Source organism: Budorcas taxicolor, chromosome 15 (assembly GCF_023091745.1).
Source record: "Budorcas taxicolor isolate Tak-1 chromosome 15, Takin1.1, whole genome shotgun sequence".
Taxonomy (NCBI): Eukaryota; Metazoa; Chordata; class Mammalia; order Artiodactyla; family Bovidae; genus Budorcas; species Budorcas taxicolor.
In genome coordinates, this window is record NC_068924.1 from 30,455,019 (window position 1) to 30,467,963 (window position 12,945).

The following is a 12,945-nucleotide window of genomic DNA, read 5'->3' on the forward strand; positions in this document are numbered from 1 at the left end:
ATCTGTGGAACACAATAGAGGGTCCAGAAACAGGCCTTGAGTTTTGATCAGTAGAGTAAGTATGGATTAGTCACTAATTATTAGGCAACTGACTAATGTGATTACTTAAAATCAAATTACTGTATAGGAAAAGACATAACATATTTACAAAGAACTATCTGGAAATACATATTTGAAACGTATTATAGAATATAATATAAAGAACACTTTTAAATTACTAACAAAAGAATAAATAGTCTAATAGAAAGATGGGCAAAGAATTTTATCAGGCAATTCCCCAGAGTAATTGAAATAAGTAATATATCAATGAGGATATGTCCAGTCTCACTGATAGCAAAGAAGTAGAAATATATTTGGTAAAATAGGTAAAAATATATTTGCTTGTCAGGAATTTTAAAGACTGCCAGTTACTCCTTGGAAGAAAAGTTATGACCAACCTAGATAGCATATTCAAAAGCAGAGACATTACTTTGCCAACAAAGGTCCATCTAGTCAAGGCTGTGGTTTTTCCAGTGGTCATGTATGGATGTGAGAGTTGGACTGTGAAGAAAGCTGAGCGCTGAAGAATTGATGCTTTTGACCTGTGGTGTTGGAGAAGACTCTTGAGAGTCCCTTGGACTGCAAGGAGGTCCAACCAGTCCATTCTAAAGGAGATCAGCCCTGGATGTTCTTTGGAAGGAATGATGCTAAAGCTGAAACTCCAATACTTTGGCCACCTCATGTGAAGAGTTGAGTAAAGACTTTTCATTGGAAAAGACTGATGCTGGGAGAGACTGGGGGCAAGAGGAAAAGGGGACGACCGAGGATGAGATGGCTGGATGGCATCGCTGACTCGATGGATGTGAGTCTGAGTGAACTCAGGGAGTTGGTGATGGACAGGGAGGCCTGGCATGCTGCCGTTCATGGGGTCGCAGAGAGTTGGACATGACTGAGCAACTGAACTGAACTGAACTGAACTGAATATATATTTGATATAGTTTGGGAATGGTACCATGGCTACTCTTATAAACTTGTGAATATAAATTAGGTAAAACGTATTTGGATGGAAATTTGTGAATATATATCAAAAGTTACATATTTTTAGAAAGTATATAAACTTTGACCACAGTTTTGCTTTAGGAACTTAGGTCTAAGGAAATGGTGTTCAAATGTGAAGTGATATGTGTATAGGAAAATTTACTTAAGCTTTATCACTTTGAAAACTTGTAAGCAATCTAAATATGCATAAACTGAGGGCTAGAGAAATAAATTGAAGAGGAAGATGGCAACCCACTCCAGTATTTTGCCTGGAGAGTCCCAGGGACGGAGGAGCCTGGTGGGCTGCTGTCTATGGGGTTGCACAGGGTCGGACATGACTGAAGCGACTTAGCAGCAGCAGAGAAATAAATTGCATTACATCTCCAGCTCTTAAAAAGAGTAGATTAGGTCTGTTTGTACCTATATTGAAAGACATCCATAATACAATAAAACAGTATTTTTTTTATTTGCAGAAAAAGACAGTTATAATGTGTGTGTATGCTTGTCTGTATATCTGGTGTGTGTATACTAGAATAGCATCTCAAATATTAAGCATCATGCTTAATAGTGATTGTCTCTGGTGGGCATGACAAGTGTACTTTTGCTTCGATTTTATACCCTGATAAATTTGAACTTGTAAAAATTAGTATTACTTGCCTCAGAAAAAATAATGTTAATATTAGATCCATGTTTGATATTTTTACTTTAATTTCTCTGGCTTAGTGGAAATTCTGGAGAACGCTTCCTACATTTAGCCTGTCTGAAAATTTAATTTTCTCTGTAAAGACTAGGATATGATCAGAAAACAAAAAGTAAATTGAATATTATTGTAGAATATTGGTTATTCATCTTTTGAAAAATGTATTATGCTTTTGGAAACCAATGAATTTGCAATTAAAAGCATAGCGAGCTTTTCTATTTGCAAGGGTTCTTCACTGTGAAGGATTTGTGTATCTGTTGCGTAGTATATTTCATCATTTTTCATGGTGAATAAGCTATAATGTCCTTTAAATCAAGGCCTTTTTTGGTGCTCAGGTTCATTTTGTTGCTGAGTATACCTTATAGAGGGCTTCGCTGGTGGTGCTAGTGGTGAAGATACTGCCTGCCAATGCAGAAGACATAAGAGGCAGGGATTTGATCGCTGGGTCGGGAAGATCCCCTGGAGGGGGACATGGCAACCCACCCCAGTCTTGCTGCCTGAAGGATCCCGTGGATAGAGTAGTCTGGCGGGCTGCAGTCCATAGGGTCACACAGAGTCAGATACAACTGAAGTGACTTTGCATGCATGCACACACATATACCTTGTAGAATAGTGGTAAAAGTGAATATTGAAGCAGATATATACACGTTTTAATATAGGCCTGTTTCAGTTCAGTTCAGTCGGTCAGTTGTGTCCGACCCTTTGTGACCCCATGAACTGCAGCATGCCAGGCCTCCCTGTCCATCACCATTTCCCGGAGTTCACCCAAACCCACGTCCATCGAGTCGGTGATGCCATCCAGCCATCTCATCCTCTGTCGTCCCCTTCTCCTCCTGCCCCCAATCCCTCCCAGCATCAGAGTCTTTTCCAGTGAGTCAACTCTTCGCATGAGGTGGCCAAAGTATTGGAGTTTCAGCTTTAGCATCATTCCTTCCAAAGAAATCCCAGGGCTGATCTCCTTCAGAATGGACTGGTTGGATCTCCTTGCAGTCCAAGGGACTCTCAAGAGTCTTCTCCAACACCACAGTTCAAAAGCATCAATTCTTCGGCATTCAGCTTTCTTTATAGTCCAACTCTCACATCCATACATGACCACAGGAAAAACCATAGCCTTGACTAGATGGACCTTTGTTGGCCTGTTTACTATATTATAATTGGTTGTATTGTGTATAACAATTCCTAAAGTCAGTTTATCCATTGTCTCAATTAGAATGTATTTGACACACTGTTTTCATTTTTTTATAGGTGAATGGAACTCTGGTGACTCATTCAAACCATTTGGAAGTGGTGAAGCTAATCAAATGTAGGTGAATGTTATTCTCAGTTTTGTTTTCTGAAACCCTTAAAGCAAAGATCAGCAAACATTTTCTGCAACAGGCCAGATAGTAATTTTTTTAGGCTTTGTGGGCCAGATAGTTTGCCACTTGACTCTCATTATAGTGTAAAAGCAGGCATAGACAATACATCAGTGAATGGACATGGCTGTGTTTCAGTAAAACTTTATTCGCCAGAATAATCTGTGGGTTGAATTTAGTCCTTTGGCTGGAGTTTACTGACCCCTATGTTAAAGTCTGAGGTGAAAATTCTTAACTTACTAATAACTATCTTTAGTCCCTGGTGGCTCAGACAGAAAAGAATCCACCTGCTATACAGGAGACCCAGGTTTGGTCCCTCAGTTGGAAAGCTGTCCTGGAGAAGGAAATAGCCACCCACTCCAGTCTTCTTGCCTGGAGAATTGCTGTGGACAGAAAAGACTGGCGGGCTACAGTCCATGGGGTCACAAAGAGTTGGACACAGCTGAGTGACTAACACTTTGGCTTTTTTTCACTTCATCTTTAGTCCACTTCATATATACGGTTGATTATAATGTCCCTGTCATTCTTGGTTGTATTGAAAACATTTGAAAGAAATGGATGAGTTGACCTGAAAGAGAATAGGTTAAAAAATCAGACACAATGGCTGGATGAACTGAAATGGAACTTCAAGTAACATAATCATATTCTCTCAGATAAGTAAATGATTAAATAATCCAGAGGAGTGATCTTCTCTTGGAAATCCCCAGGGTTAAGAATTTATAATCTTCTGTATCAGACCATTCCACGGGATGGTAGGCTACAGTTAAGAGACAGGTGTTTGTGGCCAAGCAGAAACACTACTTCTTTATTTAATATTACTTCTTTTCAGTAAGTGGACATCTTTAAAACAAATTTAATACACTGGAATCTTTCTTGGCCTTATTATTGCTTAGATAAATTACCCGTGAATTCCTTTACGTTTTCATCAGAGTACTAGTGCTCTAAATCTGTCACTTTGTTCTTAGTGTTTAACTTTAGTACATTTTAAAAAGAAATGGGAAGATCAGAATTAGATCCTCATACTTGAATAAATTTGGTTACTTAGTTAATGAGACTGTGACTTTTTTAATGTACAATATAAATATGCACTAAATAGTGCATATTTGTATATAGTATTATTTAGTACATATTTATATACTAAATAAAATATATAAATATAAATTTACTATATAGTAAATTTTTATGTACTGTATAAATATGGTTTATGATAATAAATATATGCCTGTTAACTGTGTTCCAATATCAGTTTTACTTAAATCCTTGGACTATAGCAGTAGATTACTTATCCAATAACAAGAGCCTACCTGAAAACTCAAAATAAGAATAAAACAGTCTAAGTATTGAAAACAGATATAAATTTGAAATGCCTAAACCCTGTGTACTATACTTGTAGCAGAGTTCCCTCATGTCCTACTTTTCAGTGCAGAAAAAGTAGGACATGATAAAGGTGATTTCAAATCAAACTTATTTAAAAATATCTAAAGAAGGAAAGGGAAGAACCAGGAAGCTTTGAGAGACAAACATGGATAAGTCAACAAGATACATCAGATGACTTGTGACAATCACAAAGTGTTTTTGATTGAAAAACTTTAAAAGTGTATATATTTAAAAGTCTCCCCAGTATCACAGCATTAATGACTTAAGTGTAAAAAAAATTTTTTTTAGAACCAGAAACACTGAAATAATTGCCATTGAGTTTCATGGAAGAGTAAGTGGAAAGAAACACTATGAAATACAATTTAAAGTATAAGAGAAAGGTTTTGTCATTAAAGATCAGTTATCTAGAAAAGTTATTTATTTGGAAAGTATTATTTTTGATTCTAGATAAATAATGAATATCTGTGGTTGAGTCTCTGGTTATGGGTAACTTTGCTTTCTATAGTTTTTTCCCATGTAAAATACCTACTCAATTTGTCTTTTCCTCCAAATTTTTAAAATTAAAACTTACTGCTTACTTTTTGTGGCTTTTTTTTTTCTCTTTTTTTTTTGGTCACACTCATTTTTTAAAGTTAATTTAAAATTTCATCATTACAGAGTTAGTTAAGCCTTGCCTAATTAGTGTCATCTTAATATGGTGATTTTTTAAATTTCCATTTGAGAAATTAAACATAGCCATTAGTAGATGGTTGATAACTCATTCATATCTAAATTTTAAAAAATTATTGGGGTTATAAATCTTATTTGCTTTTAAGTAATGTCCCATCTTACGAGTAATAATTTGTTATCTGAATTTTGCGTTGTTCTTTTAGATTTGCAGGGGAGTCATAAAAGAGATATGGCAGATTGGATTCTTTTTCTGTCGAGAAATGATTAACCAGCAGATGATGAAACTTTCTCACATAACTAGATCTTTTAGAACTATCAAAGATTAAGTAGTAAAATGCTGTAAAATTTTTTTGACAATGTTACTCCCCCTTTCCTCCCCTTTCTACCTTCTCTCTCCCTGAAGCTGGTTCCTATGTAGCTCTCACTGTTCAGGGACGCCCACCTGGGTCGCCCCAGATTCCACTTGCTGATTCTGAAGTAGAGCCATCAGTCACTGGACATATGTCTCCCATCATGACATCCCCTCATTCACCTGGAGCATCTGGGAATATGGAGAGAATTACTAGTCCTGTGCTCATGGGGGTAAGAGTGGGAGAATGTCTCTGTAAATGTCCAGTTATATAATGAATGACGCCTTTGCTTTATGTTAAGAGTTTCAAAGTGTTGAATTGCTAAATAAAGTTTAAGATTCCAGAAAATAATTTGCTGATGACAAAAAAATTATATAATGATTGGAATGATTGCAGAATATTGGGATGGCAGATTTAATTCAAGTATTTAACACTAACCGTCTACAACACAGTGTACCTCCCACAAAAATATAATTAAGATATCTGTGGTCAAGGTCCTTTGTCTTCTTAGAATATATATTCTAAGAGGAAAGGGGTTTTTTGTTTATTGTGTTTCCCCAGAGTCTGCAATATTGCTTGGCATATAGTGCTAGATGCTTAATAAACCTTTGTTGTTTGAGATTGAATCAAGGGTATGCAGGTAATGATACTGCACAGGCAGAATGTTGACATTATTAGAAGGAAAATACTAAGTTCTGTGAGGTTTCAAAGAAGGGAGAAAGCACATCCAGTTGTGATAAGGAAGGACTTTATGGAAAGCTGTTATTTGAAATGAGCTTTGAAGAGCAGTTAACATTCAAGTGGTGGCAGTGAAGGTCAGGGGGAGGAAGTCAACCCAGGTAGAGAGAGTAGGATAAACAAAGGTAAAGAGCCAAGAAAGCATCAAGTATTGGGGAAAAATAGCCAGGATTTTTGTTTGGCTGGTGCTTGTTAAAGATTTATATGGTAGGAGACAAGCTTGGAAAAGTAAGACTATTTATTTTGAAGAGTCTCAACAATGAAGCTAATTTACATGTAACTGGATCATTAAGGATATAGTACATATTTTTTGACTGATGTGATTATAGCAAGATTTTAGGAAGACTAATTTGATAAAATATTATAGGGTTATAAAACTGGGGAAAATGGCAGGAGATGAGTTAGGGAGTGGTCTTAATACTTCAGGTAGGAAATACTGGGAATTTGAGCCATGCAAGGAATTTGATAGTAAAGATCCAAAGGAGGGCAAAGTATAAGATAACTATTCTTATATTTAAGTCAACCTCATTTCTCCAACTGATATTAACATTTAGTGTTTTTTGAACCTGATATTAACATTTTAGTGTTTTTTATCAAAAGTGAGATAGAAAGGTTGAAATTTCCCTGTAACCTTTTATCTTCAGTGTCATATCTGAAAGCTTGGTGTCATAACCACTGGAAATAAAGAAAATCCTGATAGGTATTGAAAATTGGATCTGAAATGTAACATTGTATGAGTCATTTTCAATACATATTTTAGCTTCACTTTCCTTGTATTGATTCTTTGTTTTTTGTTTGTTTGTTTGTTTTATCTTTTTCTAGGAAGAAAACAATGTGGTTCATAACCAGAAAGTAGAAATTCTGAGAAAAATGTTACGGAAAGAACAGGAACGGCTTCAGGTACTAAGTTAGAAATGGGGCTGTTTACAGGCCAGTAAAAACATGAGTGGGCGTAGTTGAGTTGGTACTTATCCTAATCAGACACTATTGGTAATCAGTGCCATCAGCTGTTTTATTGATTGAGAATGGACTTTTCAGATACTTCCTTGACATAAGTAGTTAATTCCTGAAACATTTTTCTAACTTCTCAGCTTCTGCAGGAAGACTACAACCGAACACCTGCTCAGAGATTGCTGAAAGAGATCCAGGAGGCCAAGAAACACATTCCTCAGCTGCAAGAGCAGTTGTCCAAAGCCACGGGCTCCGCTCAGGTGACATCACTGTTAACAGTGCTGCGCGCCATTTTGCAGGAGAGTTTTCTTCTGGGAATGAGTCAGACGGTGTTACAGTTGCCCTTTTAAAAAGTTTTTTTTTCTAGTATAGGCCAACAGGATGTCCTGTGTAGGATGTTACAGAAATAATGGTCAACTAAAAAAAAAGTGGAAAAAAAAAAAAGAAAAGAAATGTGGGCCTCTGATTGTTTGGTCATGATATCATGCTTCTTTGTTCCACAGTAATTTTAGAATGAATTGAGTGTTTTTGCTTTGATAACGACAAATTACTGAAATGTATTTAGATACATTTTGAGGTTTATTCTGCCATTTGGAAACAGACCGGCAATTATATTTGAAGTGGGGATATATAATTTTTCTTACTTAATCTGCAAAACAACCCTCTGAGATTAGATATTACTGTTGTTTCCCCTCATTTTACATAAACACTTAAAGAAACTTGGATAAGTTAAATAACTTGTCTGTGGTCATGTAGCTAAATGGAACTTGGAACTGGAATTTAAACTCAGTCTGACAAATTTAAAGCACATTCATGTTCTTAATGACTATATTTTTATTTTAATTTAAAAATGGATTTGCTATATAGGTGTAAGTTATGAAGATGATGGTCTCATTAGAAGAATAACTCAGCATTATATGTCAACCAGATTTATATTCTGTAATGTTTAGATTTGGTATATGGAGAAATGAGCTGCTTATTTGTTATTCTTCATGAGTTAGATCTGTAGGTGCACACAGAAATCATCTATCCTAATCTGCTCATTTTAAAGTTAAAAAAAATCATGCCATGGTTGAGAAAACTAGGGCCTAAATTGGTTAAATGACTCATACAAGATCACACATTTTTAAGGCCTCTTGACTTCCGGGTTCAGTGTACTTTTCATTACACATTTTTTGTTTGTTTCTTTTAGTCCCATTAGCTATATGAAGTTTTGAGTATTCTGCCTTAGTAATAATTGACATAAGTAATGTTTTATGTTGTTGTTACTACTGAGCAAAGACAATCTTACTCAGTTCCAAGAGTAAAACTGTGATTCATAATTTAAAAACTTAGAATAATTTGCAGTATAGCATTGCATCCCAGAATTGGCAGTTTATTGAAGTTGTAGAGTGTTGGAAGGCAATTAACCACAAGTTATAGTGTCATAATCTTTACTAACAGGCAGGGAATATAAATTATGTAAGTTAAACTATTTTATCTTTTTGCTTTTATTTGGAAGTTTGAATATTTATTCTCTTTATTGAAATACCCCTGTCTTCAAGGTCATGCCATTTTAGAACCACAGAATTAGTAGTTATTTATGCCTTTGACTTTTAGAACTTTTAGAGCATTCTTGATCACATCAAACTGGCCAACTTTTTAGTCTCCATTGAGGTTGCAGTGTGACTGTTTCTTTATGTGGTCAATAATGAAAGAGGTTTTTTTTTTGTTGTTTGTTTTTAATGTATGTGTGCCTAATCTGTTTTAGGATGGAGCTGTAGTTACATCCTCCAAGCCGTTAGGTGACGGGCTAGCAGTTGAAGGAGAAACAGATGCTGGTGATGGGCCAGGCAGGCTTGACTATGGCAGCGGAGACGCTTCTCGGCCTAGGAGTGACAGTGCCGATGTAAGTGTTCTGCACTTTTATTTTGTTGTATTTTTCTCTACAGCCCCACTTCCAGATATGATTGTAAGTTATAGGAACTACAGGTGTTCTTTTTACTTTCTTTTTATCACCATCATCTTTTTAATTAATTAATTTAATTGGAGGCTAATTACTTTACAGTATTGTAGTGGTTTTTGCCATACACTGACGTGAATCAGCCATGGGTGTACATGTGCCCCCCATCCTGAAACCCACCTCCCACCTCCCTCCCCATCCCATCCCTCAGGGTCGCCATCATCTTTAATATAGCAATTTGATGAGCAGAAATTCTGGACCCTGTTGTACATGAGCTTTTAATTCCAGAGTTCACTTTTTCCCTTGGACACCATTGCCAAATGTTTCTTTTAAGGAGATGGAATTTCCCAGCAGGCGTCTTGTTTGTGGGTAGAGAAGTTAATAATGCCGGTGCTTTCTTACTGAACCGAGAGGCCAACTGTTGATATCTTTAAGAGCATGTTAATATTCCATTTGTGGTCAGAGTGACTCAGTCTTGAATCATGGGGCACTTTGCCATTTCAAAGAGGAAAAGCCTTAGTCCTCTTAGACTTCAGTTAATAGCCCATGTTTAGTAATGCTTTCTTGATTAACCCAAAAATTGCCAGATGAACATGGATAATTGTTAAGATGATGAAGTATTTTAAGCTGAATATGATGTAGTGTCACAGTTATATGGATACTTAAAAGCTAAGTTCAGTGTTACATACTCAGCAATACTTTGTGAGTAGTATGCAGTAATAGGAATAATTACTTCAAAATAGATCACCCTTCTTAAAGTGATGAAGAAAATAATCTGTTGTAAGTCAGTGTTTTTTTTCAATGTGGGTCATAAAATCAGTTTAGTGGGTTGGGGCCAGTATTTTTTTTTTTTTTTAAATAGAATAGGAAATAAGAGTGCTTTGCATGTAGAGGAGGTAAGTGTTACTTTTTGTGACTTTTGTTGTATACACACATGCACATGTTGTGTGCATTTGTACACATGAATAGCTGTGTGTGTGTGTGTGTGTGTGCACACGTTGGTTAATAATGTAAAATATCTCTCAGTGGAGGTTGTAAAAAAAAATTGAAAGCCACTGGTCTAAACCACCGTCATTTAGGGTATCTTCATGCTTAGGCCCAGTGACTCAGTTCCTCATGCAAGGAACATTTGAGGATATTTTTATTTTGAAAGATATTAATAGGAGTTTTATGATTAGATAGGCTAACTGTCTTGATGAAAGATTTCAATTTTGCCTCAAGAGAAGAATTATAGTAGCTTACATTTATTGAGCATATGTATTAATACCATCAGCTATAATAGGTGTTATATATTTTTTATCTTAGTTAATTCTCAGAACAGCCTGATGAAGTAGTACTATTGTTATTACTTAAACAAAAGAAAAAACTGAGGCCAAAGCGAGTTAGCTAACTTGCCAAACTTACTCAGCTAGTAAGTGATTGCCTCTACCTAATTTCAAAAGACCAGCACTCGAAGGCTCCAAGGTCTGAAAATGCATTACATTTTGGGAGAGCAGTCAAAATTTTGCAGGTGTACTAGGATTATATTAATAGATAAAATGACTGGAGCTGATCTTAGAGGCAGAGTCTTGAGTTCAAGTTATAACTTGCTCTAGCAGTGCTGCTTCTGGGAATCCTCACATCGCTTCTGTTGGATTCAGTGCTGCATCTCCTCTCTATTTTCATGGCTTATCTCTCCCATTAGATGTTTCTAGTGGTAGGTGTTTCTAAGTTTAGATGTCTCTAAACTTGCTCTCAAAGCAACACACCCATCATATTTTACTTTATATCTACGAAGACAGTGAGATTGTAGGAATTCAGAACAAGTGATGCAAATGAAAAACTTGAATTTTATCTTATTTACAGAAATGTTAACCATAAAATCTGTGGCTTAGAAATATCACTTTATGAAATACAGAGTGAACTGGCAAGTGTAGAAACAGGCATTCCAGTGAATTCAGACTGTTCGACATGTGTCTGGTGTTGAATTGGTCTTTGAACAAGAGTGAATGAATAGAGTTTGGGCTGTATCTTGCATGCAGAAGAGAGGCACAGCCAGAAACATGTCCGTGTCAAAAATGAATTGAAGTGAATAGACAGGGAGATCAGTAAGAAAAGAAGACTGCTTGGCCTAAGAGGAACTTGACAAATGTGTGTTAAATGGCTGATAAATTGTCACCATTTATTGAATGTCTACTTTGTGACAGTAGATGTACCTAATGCTTTACAGTTACTGTTTTTAACTCTCATAGTAATCTTAAAAAAGCAAATGTCATCATTTTATAGATGAGGCAATTGAGGCCAAACAAGTGGATGTCGTGGAAATCCACAAGAGACAAAACAGTGAAGGCTATTCACTGAACACATAACAAACTCATGTCATTCCTGCAGGTGTCTTTTTGAAGCTAGAGATTTGCTGCTTTTAGCTTACAGATTTCAATGTTTGTCTCAGTTGTACTGTATTAAGATTGTAGGAACCAATCAGTGCCTTACATTTTTTCCATTTTCTGCTCCTTCTTATAGAATAATCTCCTTATTGTGTTTGTGATATCATTAGCATTGTGAAATTCCCTGCTCTTGCTCACCTCAGAGAAGGCTTTAAAGAATACTCACATGCCCATGGATGTACTTCTCATAAGAGAAGCTCAGTTCAGTTCAGTCATGTCTGACTCTGCGACCCCATGGACTGCAGCATGTCAGGCTCCCCTGTCCATCATCACCTCCCAGAGTTTGCTCAAACTCCTGTCCATCAAGTTGGTCATGCCATCCAGCCATCTCATCCTCTGTCATCCTCTTATCCTCCTGCCTTCAATCTTTCCCAGCATCAGGTCCTTTTCTAATGAGTCAGTTCTTCATACCAGGTGGCCAAAGTATTGGAGCTTGAGCTTCAGCATCAGTCCTTCCAGTGAATATTCAGGACTGATTTCCTTTGATCGCAAATTATCATCTAAAACTTAGAGCATTTGCCTCTTTGATTTTCATTTTGCAGCTGACGTTTAATTTAAAAGTTAACTTTGAGGAATTTCTCTGGTGATCCAGTGGTTAGGAATCCACCTGCCAATGCAAGGGACAGAGGTTTCATCTCTGGTCCAGGAACTGAGATCCCACATGCTGCAAGGCAGTTAAACCCATGTGCCACAGCTACTGAGCCCATACTCTAGAGCCCGTGTGCCAGAGCTACTGAGCCCACATACCACAACTGCTGACGCCTGTGTGCCTAGAGCCCAAGCTTCACAACAGGAGAAGCCACCGCAATGAGAAGCCTGCTCACCTCAATTAGAGAGAAGCCCCCACACACAACTAAAGAAAGCCCACGAGCGGCAACAGAGACCTAGTGCAGCCAAAAGTAAATAAATAATTTAAAAATAAGTTATTTTGAAAAATTCCAAACTTACTCAAAAATAGACTAAGATAATAAACCCCCGCATGTACCTAATCACCCAGCTCAGAGTCATCAACAAGTGCTTAAACTTACTTTTGTGTGTATTCCTTCATTCCTCGTTCTCTCCATATATTGGATATTTTAAAGTAAATCCAAGATGTTATTTCGTTAACATGCATCTTTGGGAGGAAGAAAAGACTTAAAAAGTTAGAGCCATAGTGAAGTGAAGTGAAGTCGCTCAGTCGTGTCCGACTCTTTGCGACCCCATGGACTGTAGCTTACCAGGCTCCTCTGTCCATGAGATTTTCCAGGCAATAGTCCTGGAGTGGATTGCCATTTCCTTCTCCAGGGGATCTTCCCAACCCAGGGATCGAACCCAGGTCTCCCGCATTGTAGACAGACGCTTTACCATCTGAGCCACCAGGGAAGTTATCAAATCTTCATTAATATTTTCTTAATATGCAATGTGATTAGCCTAATAGTCT

At 36.9% G+C, this 12,945-nt stretch overlaps 1 protein-coding gene across 4 annotated transcripts in view; it reads left to right on the plus strand.

Annotated features, from left to right (window-relative positions):
* ARHGEF12 (Rho guanine nucleotide exchange factor 12) overlaps positions 1–12,945 on the plus strand; it is a 158,176-nt gene that overhangs the window by 99,857 nt on the left and 45,374 nt on the right. For all 4 annotated transcript variants that reach the window (XM_052652357.1, XM_052652359.1, XM_052652358.1 and 1 more), the window contains 5 exons: positions 2,963–3,020; positions 5,522–5,700; positions 7,029–7,106; positions 7,298–7,417; positions 8,908–9,045. In XM_052652357.1, the coding sequence (XP_052508317.1) occupies positions 2,963–3,020; positions 5,522–5,700; positions 7,029–7,106; positions 7,298–7,417; positions 8,908–9,045 (573 nt within the window). The remainder of the gene's footprint in view (positions 1–2,962; positions 3,021–5,521; positions 5,701–7,028; positions 7,107–7,297; positions 7,418–8,907; positions 9,046–12,945) is intronic.